Source organism: Triticum aestivum, chromosome 3B (assembly GCF_018294505.1).
Source record: "Triticum aestivum cultivar Chinese Spring chromosome 3B, IWGSC CS RefSeq v2.1, whole genome shotgun sequence".
Classification (NCBI taxonomy): domain Eukaryota; kingdom Viridiplantae; phylum Streptophyta; class Magnoliopsida; order Poales; family Poaceae; genus Triticum; species Triticum aestivum.
Window position 1 is genome coordinate 669,417,319 of NC_057801.1, and position 19,620 is coordinate 669,436,938.

General features: G+C 43.6%; 1 protein-coding gene across 6 annotated transcripts; it reads left to right on the forward strand.

Annotated features, from left to right (window-relative positions):
• Positions 1–658: 658 nt before the first annotated feature.
• Positions 659–8,897, forward strand: LOC123071593 (putative 1-phosphatidylinositol-3-phosphate 5-kinase FAB1D). 6 transcript variants are annotated; one of them, XM_044495176.1, is made up of 13 exons: positions 811–1,082; positions 2,007–2,300; positions 2,406–2,666; positions 2,739–3,357; positions 3,443–3,587; positions 3,689–4,039; positions 4,836–5,507; positions 5,595–5,914; positions 5,997–6,123; positions 6,210–6,377; positions 6,464–7,825; positions 7,916–8,176; positions 8,280–8,897. In XM_044495176.1, the coding sequence occupies exons 2-13, from the start codon at positions 2,048–2,050 to the stop codon at positions 8,517–8,519; spliced, it is 4,779 nt and encodes a 1,592-aa protein (XP_044351111.1). In that variant the 5' UTR covers positions 811–1,082; positions 2,007–2,047; the 3' UTR covers positions 8,520–8,897. The 6 variants fall into 6 exon arrangements, with proteins under 6 accessions (XP_044351109.1, XP_044351111.1, XP_044351107.1 ...); XM_044495174.1 differs by lacking the exon at positions 811–1,082 and adding an exon at positions 659–760 and having other exon boundaries at positions 2,406–3,357; XM_044495172.1 differs by having other exon boundaries at positions 811–1,086; positions 2,406–3,357.
• Positions 8,898–19,620: the final 10,723 nt, after the last annotated feature.

Consider the following 19,620-nt stretch of genomic DNA (forward strand, 5'->3'; position numbering starts at 1 on the left):
CCCCCCCCCCCCCCACCCCACCCCACCCCACCCCAAGCCTTCTTGTAGCCTTCCTCGTCGATCATTTGTTAGAACACATCTGGCATGAACTACCTCACCCGCTAGCATCCATACACACAACCACACAACTACTGGAGTGCCAGCAAAGTGCATCACAAACGCGAGGCAAGTGATGCAACCATACAAAAACACATAATGACGTGAAAAATTACCGATTACGTCTAAACAAAGGAACACACACCGTCCGTTCTTTGGGCCCGGGCGGCGACAATAAATTAGGAAATCGTGAGGGTGACGATACACACATTATTGCCCATTCAAGAACATAAATACCACGTATTATAGCTAACCCTTTCTTTCCTGTGAAGGATTCGTTCTCCCTAAAAGGAGACTTATTCATAAAAAATAATATATGAAATCAAAACTGATAATGCATCGCATTAGGCACCCATGAAAGGTACGCGAAACCAACGAGACGGCTGCCAAACGTGTCAGCGGTAACTTGAGCGACCCGGGCTCCCTCCCGTCTCTCCATCCAATCCAATAATTCAAACTGGCGCTTGAAATCGCACGGCTAGGCCGAGCAGAGAACACCTGCACACCACCGCCAGAAATACGCTTTCGTGCGCCCGCTGGTAATCTCCCCCTGTCGACGCCACCACCCGGATCCAGTTCATACGTAGCACCGCCACCAACACGGACCACGCGGGGACCATTTCGCCTGCCATGTCACGCGCGCACTGCCTCCGACGCGTTCGCGGTATATAAACAGCTCACCACCCAGTCCCACCACCCTCCCTCCCTCTCCCTGTTTCCTCCTCCCCCAATCTATTCTCCCCCCGCTCCGAATTCGTAGTCGCAATCCCCAGATCGAGAGCTCCGGCAGGTTTCGCGGCGGCCGGCCGGTCCGCCCGTCCCTCTCTCCGTCCGTCCCTCCCCGGCGCGTCGTCGGCGGCCTCGCCCTCCGCCCGCGGGTCGGCGGCGCGCCGCGGGTGTTTTCTGCGCGCGCGCGCGCGCGTGCGTCCCTGTCTGACGGATTCCCCCGGGGTGGATTTTCCGATCAGGATGCCTTCTCCGCGCCCGTACGTAAGCTTCTGATGCCTGGGCTTTTCCCGGATCGGTGGGTTTTATCGGGGTGCCTGTTTGACGGCGCCAAGCAATCGCGGGCCTGTCGATTCCTGCGAGGAGCTCCTCCGGCGATCGCGAGGCATTTGTTTTTTGTTTGTTTCGCTGTTCGTTAGTTGCCGCCGTAGGCTTGCGCCGCCCGCCGTCTCCTTAGTCCCTGCGTGCTCCCCGGCCATCGGGCTACGCCTCGACGCCCGCCACCTCTCTCCTGCCGCGGACAGTCGTTGAGCGTTGCTGTGCCGCCGGCTTAGTTTTTTTTACCAGAGTTGCGTGTGCTGCATCCGGAGGTCAGGGGCCGAACATTTGGATGCATCCGTAAGTCTATGGGCTTAAGAATTTTATATTTGACGACATGATAGGTGAACTACATGTGGACTCGGTGCTTTCCACTGTATAGATTATTTGGCGTCTGGCTACTACTGTTGGGACAGTCGGTGTCCTTCAGCAACACCTGTTTTTGGAACTTTTTAGTTTACTTGCCCATGTTCTTAGAATCCTAGTAGTACGTATTATTTTCGGGAGTACTGTACACCATTCAAATTTATTCTGTATTATTTTCGGATGTTACATGAGCTTAGTGGTGTGACTTTGTAGAATCCACTGGTTGCTATTATTTCGACACAGTAACTTATTTTGCACTATCTCTGTAATTCTGGTGTGTCCTCTGAACTTCTGCTTCCAAATTCCCAATTTACGCTGGAACTTACAAACCAACGTACAACTAGACAAGCTCAATGCGAATAACTGGAGATTCTTGTAGTGCTGACCTGGATATTTGTAAAATTCTTAGATCGCTGTGATGGATATTATATATTTCTATGCGTAGTCCCTTCAGTTCTGGGACTAGCAGTCAAGATGATTCAGGGCTATTATATTTGCAGGTGGTCATATTTTTTGCTTGATAATCTGGTAAATCTGTGTCATGAGTAAAATGTGTCATGCAGTTGACTCAGAAGAGGCAACCATGGATGGGGAAAATAACGTCCTTACCTGTAGTGATTCTTGCTGGTACAAGTGTAGCCATGGTATTGATTCATCAGTTACAAATGGTGAGATGGAATGGCTGAGCATGCAGACAAGCTCTTGTGGCACTCCTTACAACACTCCTTACGGCTCTCCCCGTTTTAGCAGAGGAAGTTCTTCTTCCAGCTTTGCTAGTTGCTTTTCAAGCTTTGGTAAGTCTCTGTGCACCATTCTCTTATAGCTAAAATACTACCACTTCTATCATTCTGATTATTTGTTGACTGAACCTAACTATATTTTTGCTCCGTATTTCTCAGGTGGCTCCCTCATGGATACCGACTCTGAAGAGGAAATTGAGCTCCTAGATACCGGTCAACTTCATCCTGATATCTTCGTCAGTGATGAATTTATGGAGCAAGGAGAAGAGAATCTAGTAAAAGAGGAAGAATGTGAACCCAGTCATACTACTGTATTCAGTGGTGGTGCTAATATTCCCATCCCGCCTGACCAAAATATTCTATCTAGTCAAACGCAGTTGGAGACTGATCAAGGTGCCACCAAGGAAAGTTTTGATGCTGGTAATGTCATCTTGGACACAAATGTATCTTCCGAACCTGATCGAGATATCCTGACCAATGATCAACTTACAGGAACACAATATGGTGAGGAGGTTACTAGCCTTCCCATGCCAGGAGGTGAAATAGTTCCATTGAATGAGCAAGTTATGGATCAGGTTGACAGTAATAAGGAAAATACTATAGTTTACAACAACATATTGAATGCTGAGTCCGGCATGAAAGCAGATGCTGACTCTGAGAATGGAATTAACTGCCTTTATCCACTAGTTTTGCCCAGTTTTGAGACAGACCCTTTCATTTGGTTACCACCAGACCCAGCAAATAAGGAGGAGGATGTTGATACTCTTGCTAACCCCGATGATGATAGTGACAATGATACTAAGTGGGGTCAGTCAAGTTTGAATCCTAGCTTTGACGAGGAAGGAAGCAATAATAGCCGTGAAGATCAATTGCAGAAAGCAATGTCAGAAGTTATGAATGGGCAATTCAAGATCCTTGTTAGTCGTTTTTTGGCTGCTGAAGGATTCTCCTTGTCTGATGGAGCAACCGATAATATCTGGCTTGATATTGTTGCTTCGTTATCGTGGCGTGCTGCCTTACTCGTCAAGCCTGATGCCAATATGGGAAATGCAATGGATCCAGGGTTGTATGTAAAGGTGAAATGCATAGCTTCAGGATCTTGCCAGCAGAGGTAACGTGCTAGCGTTCCTCCTCGTACTGCTCATTTTGTTGCCTTATGATGCCTCAACTCTGTACTCACTCTCTTTCTTTGATAGTGAAGTGATCAACGGTCTTGTTTTTAAGAAGACCGCCGCACATAAGCAGATGCGTGCCAACATTAAGCATCCTAAACTGTTGATTCTTAAGGGTGACATTGGTCAATTTTCCACAGGGCTATCATCAATGAATTCAATGAAACAGGTGTGCATGCATGCTCTTAGTTAAATTTATTTATGTTACAGAGTTACAGTATCAGGTGATAAAGAGAATTTACAAAATTCCCATTCATCATCATTGGCCAGGAAAGCGAGCAGTTGGAGAAAACTCTCAGCGATATGATAGGCAAATGCCGGCCGGATGTTATATTGGTGGAGAAAGCGGTTTCACGAAATGTAAATGAATATGTTCAGAAACAAGGAGTTACCTTGGTTAGTGACATGAATATCCATCGCCTGGAAAGAATCGCTCTTTGTACTGGTTCTCCAATCATCTCATTGCAGGATGTTCGTACGAAAACTAACCTTATTAAGCAGTGTGAATCTGTCAATTTCAAAAAAATTGTTGAGGAGCATAATCTAACTGCAGAAGATGGAAGGAGGTCATCCAAAACATTTTTATTTCTAGAAGGTTTTCCGAAACCTATGGGATGCACAGTATGTCTTCTTCTTTTTCCTTATTTTTATGTCATCTTTCCTCTTTCTGCTCTGCAATTTCAACTTTGTGTTTTTTTACTTCATAAAATATTTTTTGATGTTTATATGTTACTACCTCCTTTTTGGTTTAAAAGGCCCACGTGTATCCCTAGATCGATAATTTGACCAATGTAACACGAGTAATATATCACAAAAATATACCATTAGAAAAACTTCAAATGTTATATCTTCTAATGGTACAATTTTTGTGATATATACAATTTGTATTATATTGGTCAAATTGTTGTCTGGGGATACGTCTGGTCCTTTTAACCAGAAAGGAGGGAATAGACGATTCATTTTATGATCATTATTAGGACTGAGTTGAAGCGTTTGTGGCTGAGACTGAGGCAGTGCTATTCTTCCTTCTCTATATATATTGTCTCCTTTTTGGTAACTTAGAATAATCTAGCCTTTTTTCTTCTGTTTCTCGGTGGTTTGTACTTTCACTTTCTAAAGCTTTTTCTTCTAATACAAAATGACATACATTTAGGGGTGTGTTCGAGAAAGAAAGTACTGAGTTGCTCATGATGCAGCTGGTAACACCATTATTCTGTTTGTTTGCATAGTATTGAATCGGAAATTCGGGATGCATGAGCAAGGGTAATCTATTTCATTGAACCTTATATATAGCGAAGTGCACAGAGTACACATTTTTGCTCTTTGGTTGTGCTAAGATGTCCATTTGTGTTCAGTATCCTATATTGTGTGCTCTTTTATTTTTGCTCTTTCTGATTAGCTTGAACTTCTCTTGTAGATATTGCTAAAAGGATCAACAAGTGAAACATTGAAGAAGATTAAGCGTGTTCTCCATTTCACTGTCTTTGCAGCTTACCATTTGATCCTTGAAACATCATTTTTCACCGACCAAAGATCATTTATAACCGAAAAAAATGCTTCCCGTAAAGAGGACTGTTTAAAAATTGATTCACAGCTACATTTTCCTGGTCGCACTTCTGATGAGCAGTATGCTAATATGGAGGAGTTAGCCGACACTAAAAACTCCATGTCGCAGCATCTTCATGATTCCGACATTACGAATTCCAGCGATTCCAACAGCCAATGTATTCAGTCATCGCGGCCTGATCCAGAACCCTCGACAGATATTATTGGGGACATCTCATATATCAGCTCTGCTGAGTCAACTTCAGGTGATGGGTTTGATGGGTCAAATATTGCTGCTGCTCCAGAAAAGTTAAATACGCATAAAAAGGAAGCATCTGGCAAGAAATTTAAAGAAACTTTTGATGATGAAACGCACACGGGGACTAGGATTTCTCTAAACCCTCAGACCATACTAATTTCGATGTCCAGCCAAAACATCAGGAATAAAGCAGTTTGTGAGCAGAGTCATCTTTCCAGGATAACTTATTATGGGAATTGTGACACATCTCTTGGGATGCATTTGCAAGATACTTTACTTAATGAGGTCATACATCTTAATTATTGTTATATTAATTTAACAAATCATTCATTGGCTTTAATTATGCGTCAGTAACAAGTAGATTACTTGCAGAAGCACAATTGCTTATCATGTGGTGAGCCTCCAGAAGCTCACATGTACTCTTACACCCACCATGATGGTACCCTCACTGTTCTTGTGAAAAGCCTTCCATTGGCGGAAGCACTTTCCGGTGAGGGTCAAAGAAGAATTTGGATGTGGACCAGGTGCTTGAGATGCAGTGGTATGCCCACACCGAGGGTTATAATATCTTCCTCTGCACGCAACCTCTCGTTTGCGAAGTTTTTGGAACTCAGTTTCTCAACACATTCTTCTGCTAAGAAGCTGTCAACATGTGGGCATTTGCTGCACAGGGACTGCCTACGTTTCTTTGGGTAAATTTTAGCAGGATGTTCCTACGTAAACATAGAAGTTCATTTCCAAAATGATATCACTAAAAATTTCTTCCTCTTGCAGGTTGGGATCGAAAGTTGCTGTGTTCAGATACTCATCTATTGAAATATATTCCGCTACTAAGCCACCAATGACTTTGCAGTTCCATAACCCAAACAGAAAAGATTGGCTCGATGTTGAAGTTCAGAGTGTGCGTTTCTACAAATATTTTGCTGCAGCCGTACATTTTTATTTAGCTAAATCATTCCTCATCTTAACATACTTCTATGCTTGAAGGTCCTTGTTGAATGGAAGCTACTTTTCTCTCAAATTGAAAACACAATACAAGGCTTGAAATCAAGATACTCTGGTGAAGCCATGGGGAAGAACACAAACAGTTCAGCATATGAGGGAATATTTTTGGAAGTCAGTAGTATGCTTGCACAAGAAAGGAATGAACTTGAGGTAAGCCTATTTTTTTCTCTAGGTTGATTCTTCTCCTGACCCAAGGGTTGAGTTTTTGACATGTTAATATATCTTCTATATACTAGGTTTCTCTGAAGGCATTTGACCACATTGCAAGGCCTGAGACTTGTGCTCACGAGATTCTTAGCTTGAACTGGCTGTATCAGCAACTTCTTCTTGGATTCTATGTTTGGGATGTCCATTTGTATCATCTTCTTCAGTACATTAAACTTGATGGCGCATCTTCACACAATTCTAACCACAAAAGCATACCGGAGAATGAGCTGAGTTCTAAAAATATTTCCATACCCATACATGGGGACGCACTATCTGTCCTGAATATTGGAGTGGAAAGACTGGGAGCAACTATAAATTCTTCTGACGATTTTGACAATTCTCGTGGTGGCATAATTTCAGAGAAGGATCAGCTTACTGAGAAATCACCAATTAAAGAGCTTGGGTCTTCTCCAGGTGAGGTTGATGAAAATGGGTCACATCAAAATGTGTTACCAGTTAAGAATGATGAACACCCTGCACCAGCCAGAGGAAATGAAATTTACCCTGTTGCCATGCCAAGTAAACATTTGCCTGTATTACAAAACTTATTGGATTTCATGAGTGATGACACCAGAGAATGGGTCTGGAATAAGTTGAGTCACTTGGAAATGGAATACAAGAAAGAAATTGAAACTGGTGATTTGAATAAGTTCCATCTCATCAACAAATACACCCCAACTTCTTCATCACTGACACAACTCAAATGTCAAATGAATTTGATGCATTTTGTAGCTGGCCCCTGTGGTAATATTTTGTCAATTGTTGATGAAGAGATATCTAGCATCATTGCTTATGCACTGGCTATATCTGAAGAGCAAGGAATTTATTCTGAAGCTGCATTTGAAAAGGATGAACTTTTATCTAAAAGAAAGCTTGATAAGGTTGCACCTAGCAACTTGGCCAGAGGTACCTCTATGCAGTCATCAGTTATCTCTTCGAAGGAGTCTTTAGAAAAGGATCATAGCCTATTAAACAATACATCGTCATTATCATATGAGGAATCAACATCTGGATTTTATGATTCATTTCTGTCAGCATTAAAAGATATGCATCCTGAAATTTGTCTGAATAGTGAAAAGCTAGGTTTGAAGAGCAAATACACTGTGGTTTCTGTATATGCAAGGCAATTCTATGAGCTTCGGAAGATATGTTGCCCATCCGAGCTTGTGTATATTTCATCCATAAGCCGTTGTAAACTATGGAATGCACAAGGTGGTAAGAGCAATGCTTTTTTTGCGAAATCAATGGATGACAGATTTATCATAAAAGAAATCAAGAAAACAGAGTTTGACTCGTTCTTAAAGTTTGGTCTTGAATATTTCAAGCATTTTAGTGAATCTCAGGTCTCAAGTAACCCTACTTGCCTTGCAAAAATTCTGGGAATATATCAGGTACAGAATGCATTTTCTGCAAAGCTCTACCCTGTTAATGCTTGCACTATTAATTGTTTATGTTCTAATTATCTCTAACCACTATTGTAGGTCAAGGAAATTAGGAATGGCAAGGAGGCAAGGACTAGTTTCATGATTATGGAGAATCTTTTATTTGGCCGTAACATACTGCGTAGATATGATCTGAAGGGTGCTCTTTTCTCACGATATGTTGCTGATTCAACAAATCCAGAAAGTGTACTGTTGGATCAAAATTTTATTGAAGACATGCGTACCATGCCTATCTACATTAAAGGAAAAACCAAAAACTTCATGGAACGTGCTCTTTGGAATGATACATCCTTTCTATGTGTAAGTATGCCTATATTGCCGCAAAGTCGAGTTCATATGCATTTGGGCGTATGTCCATTACGTTGCCTGTGAAGCTCATAAGTTGTGTTTCTTGTGTTTCCAGAACATGAATGTCATGGATTACTCCTTGTTTGTTGGAGTGGACAAACAGAAGAAGGAACTTGTATTCGGGATAATAGATTACTTGAGGCAATATACCTGGGACAAACAACTGGAGTCGTGGGTGAAGACATCGCTTGTGGTCCCCAAGAATCTATCTCCAACAGTAATCTCTCCAAAGGAGTACAAATTAAGATTCAGGGCATTTATGTCTCAGTACTTCAAATCAGTTCCAGATGGTTGAGCCTCGAGGCGTGATCATTTGTGATGTTGGTGCCTGAACTTATCTTGAACTCTTGAGTATGATCCATGCTGCCATGGTCCTTGTCTTGCTGGAAAATATGGTTGAGTCCATGTTTAGCATGCCAACAGAGTCTTATATATGTGTTCAGTGTTTAGTTTCGTTATGTTCATATTTGTGGTGTGTGTATGATTGTCGATATTGCTTCTCGGCTGGTGTACATAGCATTAGGACTTGAGATACCCGCAAAAAGGTCAATGAATGGTGATTGGCATGCACATACCCAAAGAAATGATCTTTGTTGATGATCCTAGGGTGGAACATGTGTAATCAAATTTTGAAATTGGGAATAGATGCTGGTAATAAAACTGTCGAAAATGACTCTCAGAATGCGCAGGGGAGCCGCGCATCTTTCCATAGTGTGAAAGTTTGAGGCTTCTATGTTTTACTTACTTTGTTTAAGCAATGACCGGTAATTTGTGTCTATGAATTTCCATTAGTAGGTCGAGCCTTCTTTTACTACTAATGTTAACGTTTTTAAAATGTTTTCAGCCATTTATTAAACAATACTAGTACTCTATATCATTGCTTCAACAATCCGTTAATTGCTAGAAGATGGTTTGGTTATTAGATGTGTGTAGCCCATATGTACACGAGATTGTTTCTATTAGGTGAACTATGGCGTGCATTAGCGAACCTGAACCATTTCAATTAAACAAAAAGAATGAGGATATAATGCAACAATTACGAATCATAGTAGAAGACACTTGCACCAGAAAGAACAAGGGAAACCGATACAAAATCGGAAAGTGAGCAACGTCTAGACTACGACCAGTGGAGGCAGGATTTGCAAAATCTGAGTGTTGGAGGGGGCGGCTAGAGTAAAAAGTATATAGTCTGCCTGTTCATATTGGAATTAGGCGTCTTGCCGTCGAGACGCCTCCAGACTACACAAAAGAAACACCTCCATGTTTGCCCAACGGCCACTCTATACCTTAAGCCAGGATTGTCAGTGGCACCGTTCAGACTAGCCATAGTGAGAGTAACTTCAGCAGTAACATTGAGTCCAACTCAGCAAATTTGCTTATGTGGCAATGAGTTAATGAGGAGAGAGGTAGTTTGAGTAACTTAGCTAGTTACTGTAACATCACATGTCCCAATGCAATATGAGTCTATAACCTAATAAATGAAGCTCTGCATGACACCGCAATTATGTTACTATCCACTATCAAGGTAGTAACATAGTCTAGGGATATGTGTATGTTACTAGGGTATGTTACTCTTCATTGTGGAGTATCACACACCACCGAGATCACATCGCGACATCAGGGGTGATGCCACCGAAGAGCAATGTTCCATCAAGATGATAGATCTGGACCTCAAACTCGACAACCATGACCATATGAGCACTATGCAAAAGGAGGAGAATGCCATACACTATTGAAATGAAATGGCGAACAGTCGGAACAAGGTGGATAGAGTACTTAGGGAATATCCAACGATATACATGAAAACATACACACCAAATGTGTGTGGACACGTTCGGACATGTCCCCGGATGGCTTTAGGGGAGCCGACCATCCAACCCGGTGCGTCAAATAAAAACTGGCATGACATTTTTATTAGTATTGGGATTTTTTGCATAGCAAAAGTTAAGGGTTTAAACCCACCCTAGTCTAAATCTTCACCGGCCATGGCACGTCCAGGTCCCACGTCCTTTTACATAAATAGAAATATTATGGTCAAGTCTTACACATCAATGCCTCACGAGCGAAACTCCAAATGAAAAAGCGACAGAAACTCCAACGATAACGGGAGCCCTAGCCATCATGCTTTATCCCTACATGCATTCTGACTGGGAGGTGTCCTAATTCGCAGGGGCGTCGTCAACAAACTCATCCTCTAGAAATAAATCCTCCACGCCTGACCAAGTTAATAGCCAGGGACAACAATGTTAGATGAGTACTTTGAATGTACTCGCAAGTAACCCAAAAAAGAGTGATAACAAAATATTCATGCGGGCAGGGATTAATACAAAGAAAGGGTGCTTCTATACTATATTTCATTATCTGCGGAAAGCAATATTTGGACACGTGTGATCCTACCGATTTTGCAAAACATTTTTAAAGCATCTAAATATGATCCTATGGGTCATTGTTCTTACTCTGAATCCAACCAATAATATATATTCATGATTCACCATAATCCAAATTCCCAGTTCATACTATCATCAAAAACCAATATCCTCATAATAAAATTCCATATAGGTCATTATCCCGGGACAAGATCCACGTTTAAATGGCCATTCCACAGTGCATCACGCCGAAAGTACCACCTGCCATGAGTTTTTAAACCCAAAACACCCCACAAGTTTAGCGCGGCCTCACTAGCCGTCCTTGACCATGGTCACGGCTATTCGAATAGTTATACACTTTGCAGAAGTTGTATACTTTACCCACAAGATTCGAAATGCTTATTGTGTTAGCCATGGCTTGACATACATTAGGATTGATAAGTATGTCTAGAAGGGGGTGAATAGACTACTAAGATCAAGAAAGGATTGTTTTCCCAAATTTAAGTTCTTGCCAGATTAAACTTTTCTAACAATTATAGGAGCACCCTACACATGCATATTACTCATATAAAGAATGTTGGAGTATCCGCTTCCTGGGAGTCTTCGTGGGTTAGAGTGCCTCTGCGCCGACCGTTTTGTGCACGCATAGTGCGGCTGACTCCCTGGGGTCCTTCATGTTGTCCAATCTGTTCGGACAAGCGCACCCGGGCGGCGTGCCTCGGAGGTCCATGACGGGTGACGGGGTCCTAAACCCGGGGTACCTAACGTAAGGGAGCCTGGCCTCGACCTTACCTGGGCCCACTAGGCCCAAGGAGCATCAAGAAACCCTAAGAAGGCGAAGAAGGAGGGCGTGTTCCCCAAGATAGAGGGCAGTGACCTTATTGATCTAATCTCCCCCCTGTGTAAACCCTAGACCTCTCATGTCTATATAAAGGGAGGCCTAGGTCCTCATTAGGGATCCAATCTAAAACTCAACTCTCGGTAGACATCTCCAACACCATTGTAATCCTATGCACAAGGTATCCCCGCACCAAGAATAACAAGACAAAGCAGGATGCGGGGTATTACTCTCAGAGGCCCGAACCTGGGTAAATCATGCGTGTAGACCCTGTATCAGTACTTCCGGTCTCTTCATGAACCCTACCGAGGGATCTGACAAGAATTTGCTCCGTCAAGGGTGGACCCGCAGGCGTGGGCAAGGCCACCATCATGTGGTTTTTTTGGTCGCACCTGCGTGCGTCCTCTAGCACACTGCCCGCGTGTGACAGGGAGGTTGGGTCTGCCTGTCCGCGCCTTCAGCCCCATCGGCCTAGTTCGATCATGACAAGCGGGCCGTACATCATGCCCGCGTATGTTGAATCGCGTGTGGGTCGGCCTACACCGGGTTGGTTCGCTCGCGCCAGCCAGGTCTTGCATCGCACCTACTCGTGCATGGGTCCAGCCTGTCAAGACTGTGTGCCCCGTGTTGGGTTGGTTCGCTCGCGCCAACCGTGTCCTGTGTCGCGTCTACAGAGCCGGCTCACGCGTGGGGCCATCCTGTTAGGCTATTCGGTTGGGCCTGTCGGGTGCACACGGGTAGCTTGGAAAACCTACACACAGTAGGACAGGCCCCACGGACGGCCTCACCTATGGGCTTTTTGGGATTTTCCTTAAGGCAGTGGAGTTTGGTGGCTGCATAAAAGGACACCCTCCCGATGTCCGACAACCTCAACTTATTTTCCTATCTCCCTCACCTAATCCCTTCGTAACTCTCTCTTCGCATGCTGCAGCCGGCAAGAGAGGGGCAGAAGAAGATGGGAGCTCGATGGCGGGGTGGATTTTGTGGCAGTGATATGTACGCATCAGAGGATGGCCCGCGGGGAGAGCCTGATGTGTTGCCGGTGAGGTCCCTCTTTCCATCTTTCATATACCGAAAAAGGCTTTCGCCCCGCTTTATAAATAAAGCAAACCGCCAGGAGCACACATACACGGACTAGTCCAGAACACACACACCCAAGCCACACAACAAGAAGTACAAAGGTTCTGCTGAGGGCACAACTCAACAAGCCCAGAAACATAAAAAAGGAAGTCGAAGAACATGTACGGTGTCTAATCTGGCTCCGGAGGTGGCAGAGGGGGCGGCGGCGACAGTCGGACGACCATCGAGCGAAGGTCGGCGATGAAGGCGGAGATGGCGTCTCGGTCCTGTGGGCGGCTAAGCAGCCACCAAAGCTGCAAGTAACCAGACAATTCGAAGAGAGAGTCAGTAGCCCGTCGAAGAGGGTTGCCTGAATCACAAGTTTATTGCGGATCGTCCAGAGGGTCCAAGCGAGTGCCCCAATCTCAAGCCACCTAATGTGGCGAGAGGGCAGGGGGAGTTCTGGAGTTCGGCGAATAGGTCGGGGAAGTTGGTGTAGCACCAATTACCACCCACCACCTCTTTAAAGCAGCTCCACACGAATTGAGCGGACACACAAGATAAGAAGATGTGATTCGAATCTTCGGGGGTACCATATAGCGGGCAAAGGCCGGTACTAGGGCCGTTGCGCTTGCGAACCTCCACCCCGGATGGGATCCATCCGTGGATCCATTGCCACATGAAGATCCAAATTTTCAATGGCATGCAGATGGACCACATGGCCGGGAGGGGGGAGGGGCGGTGGAGGGGGCAATGGCCTGATAGAGGAACTTGGTGGAGAATTGACCTGATGGCTCAAGACACCACCGAACCTCATTCGGGCCAGCATCCACTACCGGCTCGTGGAGAGCGACGCAATCAAGCAGCTCCTGCCAGGCGGCAGCTTCCGGAGGCCCAAATGACCTCCGGAAAGCAAGGCGCCCTAAGTCAATAAGGGCCCTCTCAACTAAGATCGAAGGGTTGACGATGACAGAGAAGAGGTCGGGAAGCAAGCAGCGAAGGGGGTATCTCCCACCCACCGGTCAAACCAGAACAAAGTCGCAGCTCCCGATCCGACCGAGATAGAAGTCCCAATGCGGAGGACAGGGAGGAGTTGGCTGACTGACTGCCAGAACTGGGAACCGCCGGACCTTTGACAGAAGGTCAGGGGTTGCCCACACAGGTACTTGATCCGGATGATGTCTAACCAAAGGCCGTCATGCCCTTGAAAAATGCGCCAGAGCCAGCGGGATAGGAGGGCAATATTCATGCGCTTAGAGCACATGATACCGAGGCCTCCTTGTTCCTGAGGCTTGCAGATGTCTGGCCAGCTAACCATATTGTTGGGGATATAAATATTGGGTATGACCCGCCCAGGAGGGGTCGGGTCATGCCACTGGCGGTTCATAATGAAGAGGCCCAAGAAGATGTTGAAGATGGCGGTTCATGAAGCAAGCTTACTTAAGGCCCAAGACCCGGAGGAGACTTGAGGCCCACGGGCGTAACCGCCATATGTTTAACTTGTACGTTAAGGAAAGTTTAGTTCTGTCACCAAGCCGGACACATTGTGTATGAGCCGGCGGAGACTCTGTAAGCCGCCGGGCATCAGCCTATGTATATGAAGGGTGACCCGACGGTGGGTTAAGGACAGGAAACAGTAGGTCAAGAACTAGGTCAAGCGTATTCGCTCCTTGGGAACGTGGCTTCTTTTCGCCTTTGGATTGAAATACCCCCTAATTCTAGACCGGGCCCATCGGTGAATTCGGTTTGGCGGTTCAAGTAGTGAAATTATCTGAACAATTCTACAGTGGGATCTTGTTCAAGGTACACCTCACAAAATACTTGAAAGTTGCAAATATTGGAGACAGAGTTTGGCCCAATATCTTGAGGATGGAGTTGAAAAAAGTGAAGCACGTCTCGGAAGAATTTTGAGTCGGGAGGGCTAAAACCCTGGAGCATATGATTAGTGAAATCAATTACTTCGCCTTATTTGGGTCGAGGTGTATTTTCTATGCCAGGAACCCTCCAATGGATGACATCTTTGGGTGCTAAGACGCCAGTCAGAACAAAGTCATTCAACGTTTCTTCGGTAACCCGGGAAACTACCCAATTGCAGGAGGTGTATGTCTTTGGCATGTTTGAAAAGGAAGATATAAAAGGGAAAGGTTGCCGGTTTAAGAATATATTATTAAGCCAGTTATTGATGCAGAGACGAAATACTATAAAGGATCAATATGTTAAGCGGGAGGGTGACATTCAATTATGAAATAACTATTGGCGGCTTAAGAGGGGACTAATGGTATCTGGCGGGTTACGGTTTATAAAGTTAAGCCGCCTGCACAGCTATCAATTTTCAGATCTGTGAGTGAAATTTGCTAAGTGTTGGACAAACAACTTTCATAGATCGATGCTACAATTTTGGATCCACGGCAGTTCAAAAAATTAAGGAAATTTCTAAACCTAAGTTGTGGCAGCAGGGAAGTTCATGTGCTTAGATGGGATCTCTCACGGAGAGGAAGCGTTCAAGTGTCAAAAATGAGCACTACAACAGATGCCGCGCAAGATGTGCATTAAAACTTGGATCAAAATTACCAGAAACAGTGAAGAACAGAGAGGAGCGGAGATGAACTCTGACGAACTCGCAAAAACCCTAAAGGGATCTATAGTGAGAGAAGGAAAAAGCTTACCGGGGATGTTGAAACAACAGAGGCGCGCAGACGAGTTCTGGTCCGTTCACGTTGATGCATCGGCCACAGGTGAGGAAGTGACGAAGGTCGACGGCGGCGGTGGAGCTCGGGCCCTGGAAGCATCGTGAGGAAGAAGATGAAGATGAGGAGGTGTTCGTACACGAACACGTCACCGTGTATCTTCGATGCCGGGGGTGATGCACTGCAGCTCACGTCGAACGAGACCCGTCCAGAAGCGCCGTACGCAAGACAATCCTGCGGGCGCTTTTGTAGACACGAAACCCCACACGCCCGGGAGGGACCCCGTCAGGGCGCACGGAGGCTATGGGCTACCCTAGGTCGACCTGATCGTCCCTAGGGCCTCGATGTTTGCCGCCCTGCAACAAGAAGAATAGACGAAGAACGAGGAAGAAGAAGAACTAGGGTTAAGGAGAAAAGATAAAAGATAAAAAGTGGTAGATGATTTGATCGATTGTGTGTTGTTCAATCGACCGTCACCCCTTAGATATATAAGAGGCGGCTGAACTTCCCGTGCAAGGAAAGGCTTCAATTCTTGTCCAAAACCCTAGTCCAACTCGGATTGGGTTTGTCTGAACTTTCCAAAACTGTTCGGTTTAAACTGGCTGCGGCTTGCGGGTAATGTTTTATGTGGTAAACGACCTCAGATGAAAACAAGCCCAAAAGAAATCTTGACCATTTTGACGAGACGAACAACTTTCATGTTGAACATTATTTTATAGAGCTCATCTTGAGGGTCGAATCGCTCGCGCAAAATAGTCTATTATTCGCGCTACCCATCAGACAAGGTGTGTGGTGGGGCGCGCCATTTTTTGCCTGCTGACAGAGCTGCATTCCGATGGCTCTAAATTTTGCATATGAAATCGGGTTGGAATGATTTTTATATCAAAATCGATTATTTTGACGAGACGAAGACAATCCATGTAGATCAGTTTTACATTTGAGGTTGTCTTGGGGGCTTAATAGGCCAAACTGTACTCTGAACATAAGATCTTAGTACTTTGAGCATAGTTTCGGCCTTCGAGATGAAACCGGATGGCGATGACCCAAACTTCAAAGATGTTCATTTCAACAATAGGAATTCTTTCATGTAGATCACTTCACCATTTGAGGCCATCTTAAATAAGTTCTTGACTGTGCCAAAATATGGTGTCAACACATGCCCCCCTGCTTTTCGGCAAAGCTTGTCTGCCGAAAAATAAATTGCACATAACTTGCTCTAAGGACGATGTCAACACTCCATCGGCCATTTTGCATATTCTTAGGATCATAAGTTTATATCGGCCATTGCTTGCGTGAATATTTTGATGCAAGCTTGGGTGAAACTTCCTCAACTTCATTAATCCGACTATAAAGTTTCATAGATATGCATGTCAAAATCATCCATCAACCATAATGTCCACCCTTCTGCTAGGATCTTTCAGATAATCAACAATGAACTTTTTCGAATCCTTACTTTGCTTGCATAAAAGTTTCATTAGAGGCCGAGGTGGTGAGCTCCAATTCGGCCTTACCTATGTTGACAAGAATAAACATCGGCTATTGATATACGTGCAATACACCATGACCAACATGGTAGCCGTATGTTTTCTATGCCAACCCTCTCCAATTTTCATGCCTAGATATATGATCAATTTTAAAGCAACCCAAGGTAAATTTTGCATCTAGACATACCCCAAGATAAACTATAAGTGATTCGTCAAAACATTGATAACCCTTGGATATTTGTTGCACTACTCATAACGAATCACCGGAAGCCTCAATATGTTTAGCACATATGGCAAAAGTTCCAAACCGAACAAAATTTCATATTCGGTTGTGATTATTGTCCAAAAATAGTTGAAGCGGCATGAGACCTCACAAAATAGCACCATATGGAGATATATAATCAACACTGACATCGTGGCCATTGTTATGAATTTAAACATAAAAAATAATCTACATAGTACTAGAAAGACAAGGGTAATATCACTTAACATGTACCTTGTCTCGGTCTCCAACTGAACTAAGGACGATGTTAGAATTGCACACTGGCCATGATTAGATAGTTTCTTAGGACGATAGTTAAGTATTGGCCATTACCATGAGGTCCATGTAGAATTCATCCACTAAAGCATGTATAGCCGAAATAAACAAATAAAATAGCAATAAAATATTTCGGCCCCTTTGTATTAGCAACAAAATGAAACTAACCAAATGTATAGTGATTTGGTAATACCCTCTCATGATATAGAAAATTAAGTTGCATCCATGGATCAAAATGAATCCGTGGAGGGTAATTGATCATACCTAGGGATGAATTCCATGGCAAAGGCATCAATGGCATGGTTGATGAAAATGGATGATGTGCTAACCGAAGATTTTGATGTTGTGATGCACACCTTCGGCTTAATTGTTTGTTGCTTCCATCCACCTCTTTCCTCACTTTTATTGTAGTTGTTGCAATAGAAGGATGCAAATCATTTTTGTTATGATTGGTCCTCTTGGGAACCCATGCCATGCTCTTCTGTCTCAGCTCTTGTGCGCTAAGATTTTGTAGTTTCTTCTTTTGCCAATACGATAAGCCAAGTGGGCATCTCGGTTGTGGTTCTGTCTTGACCAATGGTAATTCCTTCTTGGCCTTATGCACTCTCAACTTCTTTTCTTCAGATTTGGCACTTTGACTCTCAATAATTTGTTGCTTCATATCATTGCCTTTAGTAGCCAATGTCAACACTTTAATTGGCTCTTTTTCATTTGAGATCAAATCTGAAATAGCACTCTTACGACCATCTTTTTTAACACGGTAAACTTGTTTGACCACCTCTTTCTTCTTTCTTGAGCTCCGGACCGATTCCTCATGATTGAAACGGTCTTTGACACGTGATTGTTCAAATGTTGACCTTCTTGGAGCTGCATAGTATTGGTGAGATGGTCTAAAATAAGATGGAGAATGTGCCCTTGTATCATACATGTCCCATGATGAATATGGATCTATATGAGCATAGAGAGGCATCCACGGTATTGGCATTGGCGGCCCAAAATAGGGATATGAACATGTTGCATTACAATTATCACTTTGCCAATACCGATCCTCATATTTGCGCCTTGGGGGTGATCTTGGTTTCTTTGCATGATTTGGCCGATAAGCATTCTTCTCTTCACTCTTCTTTTGATATTTATCCAAAATTTCAGCGAAGGTGATTTTTGATCTCTTACACTTGCACTTATTTCGGCCTTTGTTTTCTTTTGGTTTGCTTTCATCGATCATTGGATTTGCTTGCTGCCCCTGAGTCCTTGGCGTCTCCATTGTAGCTTTGATGGAATTTTCGCCCTCAAGATTATGTTCATTATGCTCTTCAACAACTTCTTTACTTGAAAGCTTGATCCCATCACCTGCAATTTTTACCTTCTCTTTAAATGGATCGGCTTGAAGCAGCCGATGCAAAAACTTTCTACCATCAGGACCAATCGAAATAGACCGGTCATCTCTTGGTGTTTCAACAAATTTCAATCGTCCTTTATCAATGGCCGATTTGACTATTTGATGAAGCATATTGTAATCCTCAAAATTATGCTTGGACGAATCATGCAACTTACAATACATTCATCCTTTGGTTGATGGCTTGACATGGTGATCAAGGATTCTAATGTAATTATTTTTCAGCAACAAATCAAATATTTGATCACACATGCTTGAACGGAAGGTATACTTCTTGTTTTCTAGCCAATCTTGGTGTGCGAACGGCTTTGGAGTTAAGCAAACGAATGTTTCATATTTTGCATCACCCCATTCGGCTATGCATTGTGTTTTGCACTCTATCTCCGATGTCTTTGGATAAGAAACTATACTGGCATCAGTTTGCTCAGAAGATTTTAACCTTGGCTTTAAATTTCTGAAACGAAAATAGTTAGAACATACATGTCTTAATTGAGACCAAGTATAAGACAAGTAAGAAATAAGCAAAGCTACCCAATTAGATATGAGCTTTAGATAAAGCAATGGGGAAATGCTTGGCTGCAATAAATTTTCGCCATCGGTCTTTCTTAATGTTGCAATGTGCTGACCGATATGCTTTGTGACAATCTCATTGCTAACAAATAAATTACCCTTCTTCATTGGTCTCTCAATATTTCTTATGAAGATTTTTATAATATATGCATCAACAACTACGTCATGACCAAATCTGAAAATAGGTAAATTAATTGCTAGACATACCTCTTCAAATATGTTGGGAGAGCATGATGGTGGTGTGACTTGAAGAATATCTTGCTCCGCCTTCGGATAGCTCCCCAACGCCTTGTCATCACCTTTTTCTTGATTTCGTGCATCATTAGTTTGAAGATCTTTGTCCACCAAACTTTCTTCAACTACTTGTTCTTGTTCTTGAAGCTCGTCAATTTCTATGGCACGAAACTCATAGGGCAGGAAGTAGGTTCCATTAACTTGAGAAAAATCAAGTATGGTTG

Coding starts and splice junctions, on each gene's coding strand:
- LOC123071593 (XM_044495174.1), top strand. CDS start 2,048: ATGAGTAAAATGTGTCATGCAGTTGACTCAGAAGAGGCAACCATGGAT. Junction 3,358..3,442: donor TCAGGATCTTGCCAGCAGAG/GTAACGTGCTAG, acceptor TTTCTTTGATAG/TGAAGTGATCAACGGTCTTG. Junction 8,177..8,279: donor ATGATACATCCTTTCTATGT/GTAAGTATGCCT, acceptor TTGTGTTTCCAG/AACATGAATGTCATGGATTA.